Genomic DNA, 20596 nt, shown 5'->3' on the forward strand with positions numbered 1-20596 from the left:
CAACAAATCAAATTTGTTAGAGACGCGGTGCAAAATGCCAATTTATTTGGGGGTAGGTTACAAATTTCCCTTTTCTTTATGATACGTTCGATAATATAATTTAGAGAATCTCAAAGGATGATACGATTTTTTTTACGATACGCTCGATAATATAATTTAGCAGCAGCATTGCTTTCAAAGTAGCAATCGTCAAAAACGGGAAGCACGTGTCCATCCCCTACATCGCCATTTGATTAATAAACAAAACCCCAGCCCAGCACTAATAGCGGTGCTCAGAATCAATCATAAAGCAGGGCCTCCACATTTCATACATGAGACAAAGCTTCTCATCGACCAGCAATAATAATAATAATAATAATAATACAGGAGCTTCTGTGCCGAAAATCACTATCAGGAGAAGGTGTGTTGGACGTTGAGCTCCCCGTTCGATGGATTAAATGATGCTTCGACTAGCGTAGAAGAACACAAATCAGTTCTTCCGGACCCCTCGAATCCAACTGCCACAGGCTTGGCCATGAGCTTCACTCCTTGCTTCCAATATCTTTTATCTGCAGGCATGTCACATAGGCATAATAAAAATTGAAATGATAATTTTTTGTTTTCTTCTTATATCCCATAATGACAATAGTGTTTCATAAAGAAGCACTGTCATAAAATTGAGAAGTGGCTTGCTTCTAATGAACCAGTTTCTAAGTGAATAAAAATATACCGGGTCCTGTTGATATGATGATGGAATTCTCTGAATCCATTACCCAATCAATCCATAAGGCAAATCCATGGCATAACCCAAGCTCTGTAAATTCAACCTGCTAATTTATTAAGCAAAGTTTTGTTAGATCTAGAGAAAAGTATAAACTGAGTCATAACAGTATTCTAATCTACTCATTACTAATCTACATATCAGTATTCTAATCTACTCATTACTAATCTAACTTATAGTTAACTGGGTAGTGCGAATGGTAACATAGAAATATATTTTGCATCCTGTAGTTAGGTAATTGGCAGTTGCAAGATCAGTACCCATGCTAATTCTATAAGTAGACAATCAAATTCTAACATGTCCAACAACATTCTAATTAGAAGGTGCATACCTGGACTTTTCCTTGACATGGACTTATTGGTTTTGAGAAATCAAACTCCATTACAGTAAAGACATTACTGAGTTTCTGGAAAAGCCCGATATGGTTACATCAGCACAGTGGAATGCAATTTCAATTTACTTTTTCTAAACAAACCTTATTTTTTGTTTATGTTTCTATCAATTGTTTTTAATTACCTTAATCTCTCCGCATTGCCACGTAAAGAAAGGCAGACAAGGACCCTCTTTTGGAGCCGGTAAATCCCCACATGCTCCTAAAGTGGTATTTACAACTGCATGGTCAAAGCCTTCGATCTTACTTAAGCTGCGACGACTGTTCCAAATATCCTGTTGAAAGGTTAAAATCATAACTTGATGCACATGAATTAATCCCATGACCTTGCTTATACCAAAAGCATATGTGAGTGTCTGCACATGCTTTTTTCTTGTGTGACAAGGATAAAACTTACCGGGCAAAAAATGGCACAGGCCTTCAATATTCCTTTAAAAGGCATTATAATCACTTCTTTGGAAAGGACAGGATCAAGCTTAGACCGTTCTTTCCTTAGAAAAATAAATAAAATATAGTAAAAACCATTAGATAAATTTCTTAAATACGGAGTATTTTTAAGAATAATAGATTAGATATGCACCACCATAATGCAGACCCCCTTTTTTACTATAAAAAATAATTAAAACAACACATAATTAATTTATCAATTATGTAACATATCATTAAATGTAGTCCAAGGGCATGTAAAGTAAACATGTTAACAAGGTCTGAACCAATATTGCAGTCATGTAGTTTTTTTTTAAAATTTTTTATTTTATAAGAAACTAAGAGAAATTTGTTAAATATCAGAATAAATTAAATAGAGCACAAAGAATGGGAATAGAACTTATACAAAACGGAAATCAATTTGTGTTACATACCAGAACCGCAGATTTTGCCATGGAAGCATGCCATCATTTCCAAAATAATATGGTTCTCCAATTAACAGGTCAACCTGCGATAGAAAAAGCATACCAAATTGTTTACATTCTGTCAAAAAGATGTACAATTCATATTATGCACCCAAAATGCCATAGTGCTGCTCTCAAGTAATAGGACTAGGATAACACATATGACCGAAGTATTCTACTAAGCTTTGGAATTTGAAAATCACCTATTTAGGGTGCGTTTGGGATTGAGGTTGGGCAGCTGTAGCTTAAAAGTTACAGCACTAAAGTGTTTAGTAAACACTAACTGCTGTACCTTGGAAGCTATGTTAATAAGATTTTTCACTTGTATAATGGAAAATCTGTTATATCTTCAATAATTTTATCAAAATCATTATTTAAAATTTACATTTACTACATATTACTAACTTTTATTTCATAGTTACAGCTTTATTTCTACAGCAGGTGTAGTTAAAAGTTACAACACCTCAATCCCAATCACACCCTTAATCTGATGGTAAAAGAGGACTTGTGGATTAGCTGCTTAGATCAGCATAGAATGTCCACAGAATGGATGCACAAAAAATATTTGTTTCATGTGGACCAACTTTTCAACAGATTCATGGAAGTAAAGCAGGGTCAGTATTTCAAATTTATGGCAACTGTATACAATCTGAGTGGAGAAATTACCTTCTTTTGTTGAGTGTCATCCATAGTCAAGCATTTTTTCCCCTTTTGAAGAATTTCTACACGATCTATTGAGAAACAATTTGGATCTGCAACGGTGCGCAAATATTGGGCACCCTTGTCTCCTAGACCTGGTAACAATGATAAAACATGTGCTGTTTTTGAAAGACGTGCAACACAAATTGTTAAGAAAACACTGTCATCAGCAACGACACACAACGGCTGGACTCTTCCCTGCAACTGCAAAGAATACAATTCATGTAAAAAAGATAGTAAATGTGTACATTCAAACTCTGGGGTGCTAGCCTATATGGCTATAAAATGTTAATTTTGATAATAACAAACCACATGTTTTGGATAAATAAAGAATTATATTTTATGATCTTATAAAACAAGAAAATGAGTATGTTTAAAACAAAAATGTATTTTTGGAACTAATCGGATAACAGGATAAAATAAATGGTAAACTAATTACCAGAGAGATGCTCTCTGGAATCAAAATGGCTAACCAGATTTAGCAAGTGGCAAATTAATTATCAAGCAGAAGCTATCTAAAATAAAAACGGCTAACCGGATAATGAAAAGCAACAAACTGGTTATACAAAAATTTAAATTTTTTTACTATAACGGTAACATCAAATAGAAAACTGGTTAGCATAAACAGTGAGCCGGTTAGCACCAGAAAGCCAATAACAACTAATTTTCTACTTCAACTATAAAATGACTCAATCAAATTCAAATGAGTGTTGGACAACTACTATTATCATTGAGCATTTTTCAACAATCTGAGCTTAAAATTTGTGTATTCATTTCATTCATTTACACATTAGGCTTTCATTCGTAATCAAACACATTGTGCGAGGTAAATTTATTTATAATCTTTTTTGTAAAATTAAGTTGAGATGTTAAAAGTGTTAGGATACATTTAAGTTAAGAGATTAAGAGTAATCTCTTGTTGTAAAGGTCTATTGACACCTTGAAAGTCAATTATAAGCGTTGTTAAAACCTTGGAGGCTTTCTTAGTGAAATCCTCAAACCCAGTAAGCTTGGAGGCGTAGACGTAGGCACAGTTAGCTGACCCACGTAACAATCATGTGTTTGCTCTCTCTTACCTTATCTCTTTATTTTTCATTACACATTAATGTGTTTATTTCGAATTTAATTACTTTGTTGTAAATGTCTATTAACACCTTAAAAGTCAATTGTAAGCGTTGTTAAAGCCTTGGAGGCTCGCTTAGTGAAATCCTCAAACTCAGTGAGCTTGGAGGCGTAGATGTATGCACGGTTGGCCGACCCACGTAAAAATCACGTGTTTGCTCTCTCTCACCTTATCTCTTTATTTTTCATTACACATCAATCTGTTCATTTCGAATTTAATTTCTTTGCTTAAATTGCATTAAGCTTTAGTTGCTTAAATTTTTAGAATCCTAATTCCCCCCCCCCCCCCCCCCCGCCCCCCTTCTCGGGTTGCTCAGTTAGTATTTCACGAGAAAAAGCAAAAAAGATGGTCTCAACATTCAAGTTGAGGACTGATAGTAAGGACTTGATAGTGAATAAACATGATACTTGGCATGTCTAAAATGGGAGCCAAGAAGCAAAATATCCCACCAAGTATATGAAGATTCTCCCGTCTGTTTCATGAGGTTGAGCTATAATTCAGGTTTTTAAGACAGCAAAGATAAACAAATCTAATCACTTTTGTCACTCTAGAATTGTTAAACCTCCAAATTTTGTTTTGAAGTTCTCTTTCTCTGACATAAATCACTAAGGGAAGCTATATAATCAGCCCACTTAGTTATAGCCTAAACAATGGTATGGTTCAAAATTAGTCAAGCTAATTCATTAGACATTGGCCAAATGGAAAGGAAACTTTGAGAATCTGCATTTTTAATTTCACATCACTTTCCAAATAAAAACTATCATAAGCCAGTTACTTTATGCAACGTCGTATTGCTTTATATTTTGATGTTGTGTCTTATGATTATTAGGCTTCATAGTAGATCTAATAGGTATCGAGGTTTATAGATATCCTAACAGTGTATTTCCATGAGAGGAAAAGGCAACATATTCTAATGGTTCTCTTCCAACTTCCATTTCTGGTTCGACAGGTATGCTGGCCTACCAACTGGTCAGTTAGCATGAAGATATAGCCACAACTGTGGTATCATTGTTGTAGACATTGAGTAGTAAGAACCTGACTAATAACCGCTGAGACTGATTTTGACAAGGTAACATCAACAAGCATAGTCTTGATCAACATTAGATCTGGGGAAACAGTCCAAATATTTTGAAAACAGATTTTATAAGCTCAGGTTTTGGTGCTCAATTTCCTACGGTAACTCTTTACTTTTGTGATAGAATGAGTGTATAAGCTCAGTTTTGAGTGAGAATAAGCACGCAAGGAGAGAAGAAGATCTTACCGCATTTCTCATGGCCATTACCATGGAAAGCCTCCATTCGCCATCACCATAGATGGCAATTCTTTCTGGTGGTAATGCGAGCTGAAAATCCTTAGCATTTAAGTTATGCTGTCTCTCGTCAGTTATTGGGATTTGGGACTTGAGTTCGTATGATACACTAGTTTCAGTATGCAAAGCATGAAACAACAATTCTTCACCTTTGCATATGGACATACCCTTACCTGGAATAAACCAAACACACTGCTTCCAGTGATCACACCAATTCCCAGTGCCTGAAGCATCAAACAAGCTTTATTTGTCAAATTAACATGAAACCATGGCATTTTACCATGCAAACTCGAAAGGTTATTCTTATTTTAAGTTAAGCATCTTTCCAGATTTACTTAACTGCAACCCCTAGCTGCAGATAGATCTTTAAACTATTCTGATAAAAATTTTGAAATGCCATGTAAGTTTCTTAATCATCTAAAAAAAAAAATTGCTCAAAGCTCGAAAAAAGATCCCTATTTAGTTCAACATAAACCAAGATCTTTTAGTTGTATTGGCTGCATGAAATTGTGAAGGTTGAATTTTAAAGCAATGCACAAAACTTTTAAGGTTGCATCTAAAAGTAACATCAAGGAACAATGTGTTCTAAAGTTATTTTATAGCAAGCTTTGCATCTCACCATTGATATCATTTTTAAAAGACAGATGCATCCAAGATGTGTATAAAATTAGTCATTTTTTTCTTTTGATAAATTGGAGAAATTGACAGAGAAAAGTATAGTTGCACAGAGAACTGCCATATGATATAATTTGCCTGCTATAGCTATTAGTTTTCATCACTGTTAGGCTTTTAAATGGGAGCTGCATATTTGTGCTAGTCAGAATCAAAACTGGGAGTGCAAATGTTGAAAGTACATGGCCAAATTCTATATCCAAACAAAGAGAGATGTAAGCAATAAGGAAATACTGAGGTTTTTTTTTTCATATATATATATTTCTTAATTACATTACTTGATTTGCTTTCAACAATACCATAAGTCCATGATACTAGAGCACTGATATTATGGTGACAGTGACTCACTTTTGTGAATTGGCAGACTTATCCATCTAGGAGCAGTGGAATAAAAGATTGTCCCTTCTCGATCAAGCTGAAGAACCCACCTGAAAACAAAAGACAAAAATTTCCAGGGATGCCCTCTACAAAATAAATTCAGATACAAATAGCAGAGATATAATTACCATGAAACTACAGCATGGACTCTACCATCATCAGTTGACTTTATCTGCAGCTCAGCTTCTCCATGACTGTCTGGCCGTTTCCAAAAGTCAAATTCAAATATTTTGAAGGGTTCCGAGAGCTGGATGAATGTGAATTAAACTACTGGTACTTTCTAAGAATTCTGTAGAAGAGTGGTTAACATCATTACCAGTTTGATTTCTTTTGTTATTGCATCACAGTGCATGGCATATTGTTGTGATTTGACATGTAAGATAGAATCCATGCCAGCTGGGACAAGATGAATGTCGTCCAATGCTTTTGCTTCATTATTATATAAATCATGCAGCTTCCACAAGAACGTGCTTTCAACCAGCTTAAAAAGGGATGAAAGGAGACAAACCCAGAGAAGAGATAAATACATTTGTATGAGCTTTAAAATTATTAGAAAATACGATTTCCCCCAAAGAAGAGCAAAATCAATACAATACAGTAAGGTAGCAATAAGCTACTAAAAGAAGACTAACCAGCTAGCAAAATCAAAGTGCCCCTGAGGCAATAAAAATTTAGTAAAAACAATCAAGTATTATCATGTATTGGGATAGGGAAAGAGCATTAAATGTATATTAGTGTTGTGGAGTTCAGTTTGACCAGATAGTATAAGGAAAAACCACTAGAAGAAAAGAAATCACTGCAATGTCACGGAGGAAGGCCTTGTGGATCAGTTAAAATATTTTGTCTTTCACCATCTTCAACTGCAATGTTGTCTATCTAAGAGAACTAACCTTTTCTCTGTTAAACAGACTCCATGTTGCCAAAAGGCCCCTAATTGATAAGTTAAATTGCCATACAAGCATGGCAATGTAAGTGAGAAAACCAATGCTCATGTTTGCTGTAAGGAAGAGAAATTGCAATTATAATAGATGAATACAACCAAACATGAGTTATACCAGTCCAGGTCCCACTATCTGAAAAGTTTGATGATAACAGTGGCTTGCCCCAACTTTACATTTGACTTAAAGGACAACATAGTCTTTGAACTCTGATCAATCTCCATTCTATAGGAATAGTACCTTCAAAGCTATCCCTTTCTGTAAAAGGATGGAAATATTGGGCCATAAAAAAGAAGAAGAAGAAAGCTAGATACCTGACCATAAGTAGTCACTCGGCATGGTACTGTTAGTGGATTTTCCACCAACAGCCTGTCATGTGCATGTTGTAGAGTTGGTATTAGTCCCTCACCCAGCAATTCAGAATCCAGTATCTCACTAACCTGCATTTTAGAGTGAAAATGTAATAATATTTAGGAAACGAAAAGAAGCCAACTCCCAGCTGTGTATAATTGATAAGACTGACATATTGTGATGGACACAATGGCAGATATAAGGCATTCCTATGTCTATCAATGACCCCACTTCAAACATGAAGTTGCACCTTGGCACAAGTTTTAAATAATATCGGTTTGATCTTTGTGGGATACTGCAAAAGGAGAAGCATCTTACTATTTAATTACATTTCAATTTTCAAAATTTCCTTCTTTAAACCATTCAGTAATCTGTAACCATGTATAATTATTCGCAGGGGGAAAACATGATGTTATAGCAAACATGAAAAAATCAATACTCACAAGAATGTCAGCACGAGAATCAATGTCAACACCGACTTCAAGTTCATCAGAACGCTTATTAATAACTTTGATATTCCTCCCCATACCATTAACATGCAGAACTTTCTTCATCAACTTCACCATGGGAAGGTAAGACTCACAAGCTGTAACCATTCCTTTGGTATTAAGGCTGGTTGTTGAGTCACTAGAACCCATTGCCCGAGCAGCCATCATTGAAAGCAATCCCGTTCCAGCACTGCACAATAATAGAAATTACTCATTTGAGATATATTAAAATATTTATTTTGGAAGAAAAATGGAACAGTTTAAAACTTGTTTGAGAAAAGAATTGACAAAATGTAATTTCTAAGAAAAGCTAGACAAATTTAACAATGTGCTCCTCACAAATTTTGGCACAATTTAAGCCAAGTTATTTTCTTTAATTTTTTTTTTTTTTTAAGAATCAGATAAGTTTCTAATGGCTTCAAAAATTCATGGAAGGAACTTCTATTAAACTACAAGACTATTTGGAAGCGCTTGTATTAAAAGATTATTGTTGTAAATGGTACCCGATATCAAGCACGTGGCAAGATTTAGTGACCATCTTGTCGATGGCCAGGCGATAGGCTCTGTTCCTGTACGAGTCATTAAGCATGTCGAGATACGACGTCGTGGCCAGAAGCGGTTCTTGCGAACTTTCCGGAACATCCTCGTTTTCCTCGATGACAACCCACTCCGAGTTACCGGTGAGTGGGTCGAGCTTCAGCTGGAACATTCGCTGAGTCGACATGTGGCGCGAGGCGATGGGTTTGAATGAGTGAAGGATCAAAATCAAACGAGTTGTGGCGCGGGAAGAAAGGGAGAGGGTTAGGGTTTTAGGTATCAGTGAGAGCATTTATACCGGGAGGGGGGGGATGATTTTAGCGTGTCACCGCCGCGAGCCCGCGCCTTTTCTATATGAGTTTCAAACCTCTTTCAACTTTCATTATAAACCAAGAACTTCCGCTCTTTCCCAAGTTCCATCATTAGTTTAAAATTTTCGAGTAAAGTTCGAAGATGTTATTACGACAATGCACATTAAAAAGATTGATAATTGTAAATTTTCAAGTTTTCAAAATTTACTCATATATTTGTTTTGTGTATCATTTGATCATCATAATTCCATTCTAGGTTGATTTTACTATAATAAAATAATTTTAGTTGTCTGTAATTTACTTCTTGTGGTTAATAATTTACTCATATACTTGTTCATGCCATCGTCGGTAGAACCCTTTTTCTTGATTTTTTTTTTTTTTGGGGACTAACTTTTAACTAAATGAATTTAAAAAAAAAAAATGGATGCAATGTTATTTTCTATTTTATTCATCTCAAATCTCACAATGTATTGAAAAATTAACAAGGTTAATATATTAAATTATTCAATTAAATAATTGTCGCATTAACAAAAACATTGACACATTAACTAATGAAAAATTGTAAAAAGCAAAAACGTGATCAAAACGAAATAAAAACTTGAAGATAATTTATCACGAAAATAATGATATTATTAGTCAATGTGGTATACTGGTATCTTCAATTTATTTTCTTTCGTTTTCCCAAAGAAAATAACTTTTTAATAATAATAATAATAATTTATATTTATCATTTAAAATTAAAACTAGGCCGTAAATTGCAGTTTACTTGCCATGGATAAAAAAATCCTGACATGGCATAGATGATTCCAATTAGGACGGATGGCGGGAGCGACGTCGCCGACGCCTTGCGTCTTCTGTCAGATCGCTCGCAATTCGACCTCGACGCCGCTCCTTCATTCGGTTTGCCCCGCTCTCTGTCTCTCTTCAACTCCATTCCTTTACATCTTCGGTTTGGCTGCAGGAGACCAAATGGCTGGATTAATTTTTTAACTAATCCACGGATCTTCCTTCATTTCCTTCGAAACCAAACAGGGGCCTTACCTTTGATTAACGTGCTAATTATTTTCGCTTTGCGACGTCATGCAGGACGAGAAGGTCGTCGCTTTTCAAGACATCAAGCCCGCTGCTTACAGGTTGCACTAATTTACGAAATAAGAGTCGTTCGAGAGACGAGATTATGAATTGATTTTTAATTTATTAGCGGTTTAGCAGTTTATTTTCAATCAGTTTAATCAATCATTATCTGAGTTCCGGCATATTATAAACCGATCGACTTTTGTAGGCATTACTTGGTTATTTCTGTGGACCACATTCCAACTGTTAGAGATCTCCAGAGGAGAGCTGAAGACTACTCATTGGGTAAATAAAATCTTGAAGTACAGTGCTTAATATGCAATATTTCCTTTTTGCTTTTCTTGTATTTATTTTCGTCGTGGCTAATCCTCTAGCTGTGATTTTATCAAGTGAGACACATGTTGAATGTTGGGCAAGAACTGTTACAACAAGATGCTCCTCAGTCCAATCAGTACAGGTATTGCTTATTGTGTATGAATGTTTGGCAAAGTTCTTTTTGCCTTTGTAACTTTCTTTCATTGATAAGAATTGGTTTGAAGAAGGTTTTAGTCATTCAAATTGCTTCTACAAACTGTTAAGCACTTGGCTGCAATGTTCTATCAAAATTTGCTATGCTTCACTGAGTTTATGAACACCAATACTGCAGTTTACTGGGTGATAGATTGTAGGCAATGGTGTCGTTCCTTCAACTAAGCGAATTTCTTGCTTATAATTCCATTGTGTTGTAAATGTGGTGTCTTTCTGCCACTGTGTAGTACCATTCATGCTCCAACCTCTTCTGCTGCTATCTGCCGCTTTTGTTCTATGCTCTGTGGTCATATAGGCTTTGGTGATTTTATCTCAAAATGATAAATATGCAGTGGAAAATGTGGCACAATGCAGAGCTTGTTTGTTTGTACATATATGCTTCTTCTTTTTTTCTTTCTTATTTCATTATTTGCATGCTAAAGAGTTGACAATGCTTATTTAATTTGAATCGACTATAACATACAGCATTTATCTGTATTGATCAATGTCATCTTGGATTCTATGATCTTGGTTTTAGTGAGATTGTGAAATCTAAATAATTAATTGTACATAATAAATAAAGTGAAAGATACAACATATCAAGATCCGAATATAGACAGAGAGAGAGCATGTAAGAGAGAGAGTATGTCTTGAATTTGAAACTTGTGAATTTGGGGTAACTTCAAGCTGTCTGTACTTCTCAAGTCAAGTTAGTTTTGAATCTAGTATGAGAACATGCTCTACATTGTGTGATCCTCTGTTACAATTATAACAGATTTGGGTTTCATCAGCCTCCGCTGAACAGTGTTAACCATCTTCACCTCCATTGTTTGGCTTCGCCTTTCATACCCAGGCAAGTCGTTGTCTTTGTTATTCTCATGTTATTTGTCTTTCAATACCTGATAAATGCAATTGAAGATACAACATAACTAATTAACTTTTAACAAGCTTTAACAGATGGAAACATGTAAAATACTTGTCTCTGGGACCATTAGGTGGGTTCATTGAAGCTGAGAAGTTGCTGGAGAAGATAAAACCTCTCTCATCAACTTCTTCATAGGTGTGGTTTTTTTTTTATTGGCTTAAATTATCTTTGTTTTTAAGTTAAGATATGACTTTTTCTTGTCGTGCTAATTATTGATCTGTCTTTCCCTAATAAGCGTTAGTAAGCTCTGTAATTTGTGCATGTTCATCAGATTCTGCATTGTGCATGAATCATATATGGGTGAATTGACACTTAAGATTCTGTATTCACTATGCCCTGGAAAGAGAGGATTCTCTAGAAGTGCATGTCTACGTGGTGGTGGGGGGCTTAGGATAGATCGCTCAAGTGTTTTCTGAAATTACTGGGAAAATAGAAAAGGGAAACTCCTCTTAATTGTAAACTAAGTTTTCCAGTTTTTCAAAAGCCAATTGCTTGTATTTTTAGAAAAGATTCCACGCATTTTTCCACATCAGCATTTTAATCTCATTTATGGATCTTAAAGTTCTCTATGCAGATGGACGTAACTCACTTAGATACTTATTTAAATTAGATAGTGATTTTGATTTGATTTCCTTCACATTTAATGGTCGTGGGTTTAGCAATCACATTTAAATTACTTGGAAATTTGCTTACTTGTATTCAAAATTGGATTTGGTATCTATAATTGTTCACTGAATGATTGAGTTCAGGAAATTACTAATTCCTGAATCCTGAGCTAAAATTACTTTAATTTGAGACCAAAAGTTATACGATCATCAATACCAAGAAAGACTCCAAGAAAAATAAGATGCATGAGTCCATCTGTTATTATGAATTTCTCTATTCTGAACTGTGAATATTTGTTCAATCTGATTGTTATCTTGCTTTTCCTTTTCAGTTCATGACTAATAACAGTCGAGTATGATCATTATCCTACTTTCCTTTTTAAATTAGGGAAATTATCACTGCACCACCTCTATTTTGTCTTATGTTCATTCAACCACTACAAAATTCTAATATGTTCTCTGCACCACCTTTCTTTTTAAATTTGTATCAACTAGCCACTTTGGCACTAACACCATTAAATATCTAAATGAAATGACAATTTTACCCTTAAATAAATTAAAAGACTATTTTATCTTATAAAAGCTTTAAAAAATAAAAAAATTATAATTATAAAAATACCCCTAATTTTAATAAAAAAATAAATCTCAAAATTAGAATTTTTATTTTTAATAAAAATCTAAATAAAAATTATAATTATAAAAATAATTACAAAATTTTGGGATTTAATAAAAATCCCCCAAATTATTAAAATTTTGGGATTTATTTTTTAATAAATAAATTCAGTTATTTTAATAAAATTTTACAAAATTATAATTTTTTAATAAATAAATTCAGTTATTTTTATTAAAATTTTGCAAAATTATAATTTTTTATTTTGCAAAATTTTAATAAAAATAAGGTAATTATTAAAATTTTGCAAAATCTAAATTTAATAAAAATCAGCTGAGCACCTCTATTTTGGATTTATTTTTTATTAAATTTAGGCGTATTTTTATAATTATAATTTTCTTATTTTTCAAAGTTTTTATAAAATAAAATGGTCTTTTAGTTTATTTAAGGGTAAAATTGTCATTTTGTTTAAATTATTTAACGGTGTTAGTTTAAAAGTGGCTAGTTGATATAAATTTAAAAAGAAAGGTGGTGCAAAGAACATGTTAGAATTTTGTGGTGGTTGGATGAATATAAGACAAAATAGAGGTGGTGCAATGATAATTTCCCTTTAAATTAAACCAACGAGGAATTATTGTAGTTCAAATTTCATAAATTGATAAGTTGTTTTGATGATGATAGGGAAAGAATTTGGACAGATGCTTGCTTAACTACTATTTAGCATCATTAGCCATAAAATAATTCTAAGCTGTAGTTAGGGTAGCAGCATATATTAATTAGTCCCCCGCAGGAAAGAGCCTAAGCTGCTCTCAATTTAACTTGTTGTGTAAATAGGATGGACGCTTGTGTTATTACCTCCTAATAAAATTATCCGCTACGACGGGGAAAAATTGAATGTACCTACATGGCCTATTGGAACAATTACAAACTTTTTCTTGACTTTTCAAAGGAAAATTCTCAGTTCAAGGAGTAGGTTTGTGATCTCAAAATAAATGGTTAGCTGAGATCAGGGTAGATAATAACTTATTGATAAAATTATGATGGAGATTTTAGTATCAGGATCATTGTCCTTTGTGCTTATTGCTGTTAGGCATCATTACTGGTGCACTTATCCTATATATTTTGCAATGTTGAAGTTGGGGAATAATTTACAATTAAGATGAATAAGCTGCTTCAACTTTAATGAAATGGCTATTAATGCTTGTGTTTGAAGTCGGTAGTACTAACATAACAAAATCTGCTCACATGTTTCTAGTGTAATGAGGCCGAGAACAGCTTGCAGAGCCTTTATTGTAACCCTATGCATAGTTTGAATCGTTATTCACTTGTGACCTGTGCTGTTAGCATGAAATTTTAGTTGGCGAAAAGGAAGCATTGTTATCCATCCCGTATTGTAAAAAGCAAGTGATTATGAGACCTGAGCATACTTGTGTTCGTTCAAGCATCTCTTGGTTAGGTCATGTAGGATATTAACTGTGAATTCGTTATGTACACCCAATACCGTGCCATGCTTCCAGCTGTAGAGGAAGACGAAGTCATACAATGCGTGAGCTCTCTATTTATGTCCTAAGATTTGGAAAAGCAATCACACCAAGTGTCAGAAATAACTGCAATATTCAATTAATAAGTGTATAAATGTGTAGGAGAGGAAAACTGTTGCAGCAATTTTCTAAATTCACAATGATTATGGCAGATAGAACTATGGTTTCTAAAATCCCACAGCATTTAGGATATTCAACTTCACCAAACCTGGTCCACAAAGTTGTTATTTCATCGGATCTTCAGATTTTCTGTATATCCTTTGTCTCTTTGTTAGATGTAACAGATGAATTATGAGAAAACACTGCATTTTTAGGTAAGTGTCTCATCCATTAGGTTAGCAATCAACTCACAAAGAACTATAACAACTTCTGGCTGGTAGTTAAGTTTCGTGATTGATATATTGAAAGCTAAAGTTTTGCTGATCAGAAAGTAGTTCATTATAAAAGTTTGTCATAATTTCTGGCCAAATAAAGAGGTATGTGAACTTAATTAGCTCGAACTTTTTTTTTTTTTTAAATTTTGGGGAGGGCGAAGGAAGGCTACAGGATATATGATAGATAAGTTTTGTATTTTTATTTGCAATGTTTGGTGACTCCTTATAGCTGGCTCCTACAATTATATGAAAAGGACTGGAGTAGGACGTATACATCATGGACTTCTCCTTCTTGTAGCTGTAGGCATGGCGTCCATGATTTTCATAAATTTATGGGGCATTGGTTGATCAAAAGGCATCCTCCTTCATTGTTTTATTTGGTTGTGGGTTCACAAAGTACAGCTATATTGGATGTTTGAACAAAACAATAATGCATTGCTTTCATTTTTTGTATTTTGTTTTAAAACATCGATTATATTATTTGTCTGTTTGGGTTGAATATATTGACATGTGGTCCTGCCAATGATGACGGAGAGTTGGCGGAGTCCAAGAAAGTCACATATTCTGTAGCATTTCTTTGATTTTCTGTTCTCCCCTTTACTCGGTACACAATAATTGAAAGAAAATGTTTTTATCTTCAATTATATGTATATTTATATGCATATTTGAAGAACAACGTGGTTTTAGAAATTTATGATACCATGGCATCTGCTTATATATAGTTGTTTATTTTGATAGAATTTATTATTTTTTCGATTAGAAAACTTATTTGGCTAAAAGTGTTTTGTGGTATTTCGTTTTCATAAACTTAAAAACAAATAAAAAAGACCTGCTGTCCGCACGATTGGGTTTGGTAGTTCGGGCCCGTGGTTATTTTAATAGGCGGCGCTTGTGGACTCGGAAGAATCTAACTCAAGTTAAAAGTATGGGGGGATTAATCTTTGATCCATGTGTGCTGTGCTGAGCTGGCGGGTCTCCATTACTCTTTATGGTTATTGGCAATTTTGCGTCGAATGCTCAGTATCTGTCCTGGGAAAAATGTCCCGGGGAAAAATTATCTTTCTGATGGAATTAAATTCTACTTTTTTTAATAAATTATTATATTATAATCATGGGTTTATTAGAGTTTATCCATAAAACAGTAGTATAATCGGAAGGCCAAGTGGGCACCTCTAAAAAATTTGTGCTGGGAGAAAATTGCCACCAAATTTCAATTGTAGGGGGATTAAACCCAAGTGGAAGAACAGAGAGCTCACTTTGATGTGAGTCGAAATAAATTTGCCAAAAGTTGTGCCTTACTGTCGTTTGGCCATTTAGTGCCATTTTTACTTCTTCTTTTTTTCCCCATTTTCGGACAAAAGCATAGGCTGGCTTCATTAGTGGCGTCTACCTAATGGACCAGTAAAAGTTGGAGCAGCTTCATATTTCTGCTACTGAGAGCTAGGTGAGAGAATATGCAAGAAGTTTTTGATATTTTGACTGCTGTCTGTAGGCTTTTTCATACAATATTTTTCATATATATATATATATATAGAATGCATTAAACAGAAAGCAAATCGAGAAGAATATTTTCTTTTTATTAATTTTCTATATATTTCTGAGTCAAATATGATTGTGTTTATGACTTCAACGCGTTGTGTCTTCTTACTTTCTATTTCCTAGTAGTTGAACCACAGCTTGCATTATATCTATTGATATCCTATGGTATGGATACAATTTTGGTCGGCTCGCAATGATTGACCGTTACAAAAGCAACTTTTCGACATCTATAGAAATTTCCAATGTACATAAAATTAAAGGACAATATTAGATGGATGGATTCAATGGATTCCTCGAGAGAAACAAGGTACACGCATTTATGTTGCTTAAGAGTGTTGCAATTGGACAACTGTTTCATAGATTAAGGGGTAGAGTTAGGATAAGCAAGAAACCTCTAATATTTCTTGTCGGCATGAATAAATTTATTTACTATTTTTTTATTAACTCACGCATTTATTAAAGTTCTAACTTAATACTAAACCGTAGCAAGGCCACTCCTTATCATTAAAACTAGACCTTATCTTCAGAATTATCTACTAAAGATAACATCTTGTCAACTAATCATGTCTAATGAGTTAAGTTATTAGGCTTTCATTGGTGAACTCTTGGATTGAGTGAGTTAGATGGATATATTTTGAGCTCTGTTTCTTGTACTTGTTTCAAGGGCAATTGGATTTCAGAAAATGCTTGAAACTTGTTTCAAGAAAAAATGAATTGATTTACCGCTAGCTGCATGAATGGTAGTTCTGAGCTGACTAGCATTAATACTCTGTTTGGCTTGCTTCTGCTTTCTCTCACTGAAATTGGGTTCAAGCTTATCCTGTGCTTTTTACTACTTGCGTATATTGAGTTGCTTGAAGTTTAATGACTCATTCCAGTTAGTATTGTACACTCCTGATCCTTTTCCTCGATTAGAATAATCTGCCAATGCAGTAAGGGCTCTCCATTTGCTTATTTATCATAGGCGTCAATGAATGACAAACTTGCTTTCCCTATAAGCAAATGAGCAGCTTTTCATTAATTTCGTCACTTATTACGGCAGAGTATTTAATCTCCAATTAAAACAAAAGACCCTAGAATCTTTTCGCCTGAATTATATGCAAATATCTTCACTCCCGGTCTAAGAATTGTTTAGGAGATATAACGTCAAATTTAAGAAATTTGCATAAATAACATTTCTCCCGCTGACTTGCGCTAGGCAGACCCTTATTTTATCCTAGTTCTTTTGCTTAGCCACCTAGCAGTCCAGCACAGCTTAAGGCTTTAAATGGTTGTGGGTTCTTGGCTGGCCCAAACAGCGATAGAAGAAGTCATCTTGTGGCATTAACGTTGGCGCTCTAAGAATTAACAGATAGCCACTTTCTAAAGTATTTAATCATCATTCATCACCTACTTAAAATCTATATTTTTTATCTATTAATAATATTCTTACTTTATTAAAATTAAAATGTTCTACTAAAGAATTAATTAGTGTTCATAGGAACGCAGTAACAGTCCCAGTATTAAGCCACCAGAACCTTTTCTCTCTCTCACACTTATATAACCAAAACAAGTCTGCCTGTTTCCCTCTGCATAACTTCAAACTCTTCCTCTTCCTTTGCTCTTCTCCTTCACTTCATGGCTCCTTCTCTGTCCATATATCATTTAGTAATTTTGTTATCTGCATTAGCCTCTGTTTCTTTATCAGAATTTGTACTCCCGCTAACACACTCCTTATCAAAAACCCAACTCACCTCCACTCACCACCTCCTCAAATCCACTACAACCCGCTCCGCTGCCCGTTTCCGCCACCGTCACCGCCAGCAACAAGTCTCCCTTCCTCTTTCCCCCGGAAGCGACTACACACTCTCTTTTTCTCTCGGCGGCTCCGCCTCCTCCTCTGTTTCCCTCTACCTCGACACCGGCTCCGACCTCGTATGGCTCCCTTGCCACCCCTTCGAATGCATTCTCTGCGAAAACAAGCAAGAAAAACCAGCCCCACTTCTCAATATTTCTCCAACTGCCACAAAAGTTTCATGCAAATCCCCTGCATGCTCCGCAGCTCACTCTTCTCTCCCAACCTCCGACTTGTGCGCCATAGCCAAATGCCCTCTCGACTCCATCGAGACTTCTGATTGCAAGTCTTTCTCTTGCCCGCCTTTCTACTACGCTTATGGCGATGGCAGCTTGGTTGCTCGGCTTTATAAAGATTCTTTATCTATGCCCGTTTCTTCACAAAAATCTTTAGTTCTTCACAACTTTACTTTCGGCTGCGCCCACACCACTCTCGGTGAGCCCATTGGTGTTGCTGGGTTCGGTCGTGGCCTGCTCTCGTTTCCCGCTCAGCTCACTTCTTTGTCTCCTCATCTCGGTAACAGATTCTCTTACTGTCTGGTCTCTCATTCTTTTGACTCGAACCGAACTCGTCTCCCGAGTCCGCTCATCCTTGGACGTTATGAAGATAAAGAGAAGCGTGTTAACAGTGAAGAAGCTGAGTTTGTTTACACAGACATGCTGGATAATCCTAAGCATCCTTATTTTTATTCCGTTGGGCTTGAGGGAATCTCTGTTGGAAAAAGGAATATTCCGGCGCCTGGGTTTTTGAGGAGGGTTGATGGGCAAGGGTATGGAGGGATGGTGGTGGATTCTGGGACCACTTTTACGATGTTGCCGGCGAGTCTGTATGAGAAAGTTGTGGCCGAGTTTGACCGCCGACTCGGGCGAGTCCACGAGCGGGCGAGTCAGATTGAGGAGAAAACGGGACTGAGCCCTTGTTATTACTTTGATCAGGTGGTGAAAGGGAATGTGCCAACAGTGGAGTTGCATTTCGTGGGAAGTAATTCTAGTGTGGCGTTGCCTAGGAAGAATTATTTCTACGATTTCCTGGACGCTGGAGATGGGAAGGCGAAGAAGAGGAATGTGGGGTGTTTGATGCTGATGAACGGTGGTGATGAAGAAGAATTGAGTGGTGGGCCCGGTGCTACTCTGGGGAATTACCAGCAGCAGGGGTTTGAGGTGGTTTATGATTTGGAAAAGGGGAAGGTCGGATTTGCTAGGAGGCAGTGCGCATCTTTGTGGGAAAGCTTGAACAAAAACTAACGTGCACCGAGTTGACCTTTTGTCTGCGGGGTTTTGACCCCGGTGAACAAGGTGGATTTCAGGCCTTGGGTTGGTCGTATCTTGTGAATGGATAAGTTTTAGTTTAAGATTAAGGATAAAGTTAAGGTTAAGGACTTAAGGTTAGGTGGCACTTCATTTTTAGCTTTGTGGACTCCACAAAAATAATGTAAATCAAGCTGTTTATACTTTCAACTTGTCTATAAGGTGGATGTGTAAAGCAAAATATGAAGTGCAGTCCAATCCCCAAGAACTAGTATAAATTGAAGATTGAACATAAATATGCTTCAATGTTATATTATGTGTATTGGTTAATTTTAGTTTTGTTTTGAACTATCATATTTTCATATCTTTGCATGAAGCTTTGAATTCATCATGAATTTATAAGCGAAAGCAAGAGCAGTCATAGCAGACTTTGCTGCAGATGAGCGCTCTATGCATAAGTGCTTCTTAATGATGACGACGCTATTATTTTCAAATTATCAGCTGGCTGGCAGTGGGCCTGTCAATCCGAAAAAGATGTACTTTTATGCCAAGTTTTTCCCCATTGTTAGTGTGGATGGTACATTAAATTTTAAAAAATGGGTTGGGGAGGGACGCCATGAGTTTTGTCAGATATTTTGCTTCTGATCGGAGACTCTTTTAATTTTTCCTATTTTCTTTTGTTTCAATTCTCTCAAGTGTCCATGATATTTCCCGTAGCTCATTAAGTTTGCCATTAATTTGATGCTGCAGATTGGGGCCTTCGTATGTCGTGGGACTAGGATTGATCTTTATGGATGGACCTCATGCTTCTTATATATTTTAATCATTAGAGATTATATCATTAAGTTAACCCAATAACCCAATCTCATATGTAAAGTTCTCTTCATAATCCTCGTTATTAGCTGGAGATGTGATTCATTGAACCAACATTTAAAATTCATTTAACAAGGATGCGTTGATATTGATGTGCATGGACCCTTCATTCCTGTTGTAGGTTTGAAAGCGTAGCGTAAACCCTCAGCCAAGAAATGAATATAAAGAGTGACGTTCCCACGAAAAGATACGGATCCTTTTCTGACTGACTAAGTAACTCCACTTCTCTATAGTTTTGGATTGTGATTCAAGCCAAGCGTCGCCAAAACCTTGAATCTCGATAGCTTTGATAGGCGTATGCTTCGACGCAGTCTCGACATGGTCGTCCAAAATAATCACGCACAACTCCAGCCTCTGTCGCTCAATAGTTGTGCATTCATGTGAATTGTGAAGTTTTGCTCAACCGCCAGATATTAGAGAAAAGTAAAAGGGTTTTATTCACTATCAAGCCTCCGATTAAAGAACAATCTTATTACACCTTTTGTCACAATTGGTTAATTTTTTACTAATAATAAAAGGACGATTTAATAGTTACTAAGAAAATGATTTTACTAGACAATGTTGTTCACATTGTCGAGTTAATTCAAAATTTTAACATTATTTATAAAGGATAAAGTGTC

General features: G+C 35.5%; 3 protein-coding genes across 10 annotated transcripts; 2 read left to right on the forward strand and 1 right to left on the reverse strand.

Moving 5' to 3' along the window:
- Positions 1–99: 99 nt before the first annotated feature.
- On the reverse strand, positions 100–9005 carry LOC102609967 (protein arginine N-methyltransferase 1.6). 2 transcript variants are annotated; one of them, XM_052437847.1, is made up of 14 exons: positions 8503–9005; positions 7955–8189; positions 7475–7600; positions 6539–6703; positions 6351–6469; positions 6193–6272; positions 5125–5396; positions 2708–2944; positions 2012–2085; positions 1549–1642; positions 1277–1426; positions 1092–1166; positions 710–809; positions 100–548 (listed from the first exon to the last, which is right to left on the reverse strand). In XM_052437847.1, the coding sequence occupies exons 1-14, from the start codon at positions 8826–8828 to the stop codon at positions 391–393; spliced, it is 2211 nt and encodes a 736-aa protein (XP_052293807.1). In that variant the 5' UTR covers positions 8829–9005; the 3' UTR covers positions 100–390. The 2 variants fall into 2 exon arrangements, with proteins under 2 accessions (XP_052293807.1, XP_006477200.2); XM_006477137.3 differs by having other exon boundaries at positions 710–806; positions 8503–8999.
- A 552-nt stretch (positions 9006–9557) lies between these two features.
- On the forward strand, positions 9558–20068 carry LOC102610585 (bifunctional adenosine 5'-phosphosulfate phosphorylase/adenylylsulfatase HINT4). 7 transcript variants are annotated; one of them, XM_006477139.4, is made up of 7 exons: positions 9581–9747; positions 9934–9980; positions 10130–10206; positions 10312–10378; positions 11204–11281; positions 11386–11488; positions 19854–20068. In XM_006477139.4, exons 1-6 carry the CDS (start codon positions 9667–9669, stop codon positions 11486–11488), a joined length of 453 nt encoding a protein of 150 aa, XP_006477202.2. In that variant the 5' UTR covers positions 9581–9666; the 3' UTR covers positions 19854–20068. The 7 variants fall into 7 exon arrangements, with proteins under 7 accessions (XP_052293266.1, XP_006477202.2, XP_024954564.2 ...); XM_025098796.2 differs by lacking the exon at positions 19854–20068 and adding an exon at positions 14782–15168; XM_025098797.2 differs by lacking the exon at positions 19854–20068 and adding an exon at positions 13824–14774.
- On the forward strand, positions 17345–19414 carry LOC102610278 (probable aspartyl protease At4g16563). Its single transcript, XM_006477138.4, has one exon. It carries the CDS (start codon positions 17640–17642, stop codon positions 19098–19100), a length of 1461 nt encoding a protein of 486 aa, XP_006477201.2. The 5' UTR covers positions 17345–17639; the 3' UTR covers positions 19101–19414.
- Positions 20069–20596: the final 528 nt, after the last annotated feature.

Source organism: Citrus sinensis, chromosome 3 (genome assembly GCF_022201045.2).
Source record: "Citrus sinensis cultivar Valencia sweet orange chromosome 3, DVS_A1.0, whole genome shotgun sequence".
Classification (NCBI taxonomy): domain Eukaryota; kingdom Viridiplantae; phylum Streptophyta; class Magnoliopsida; order Sapindales; family Rutaceae; genus Citrus; species Citrus sinensis.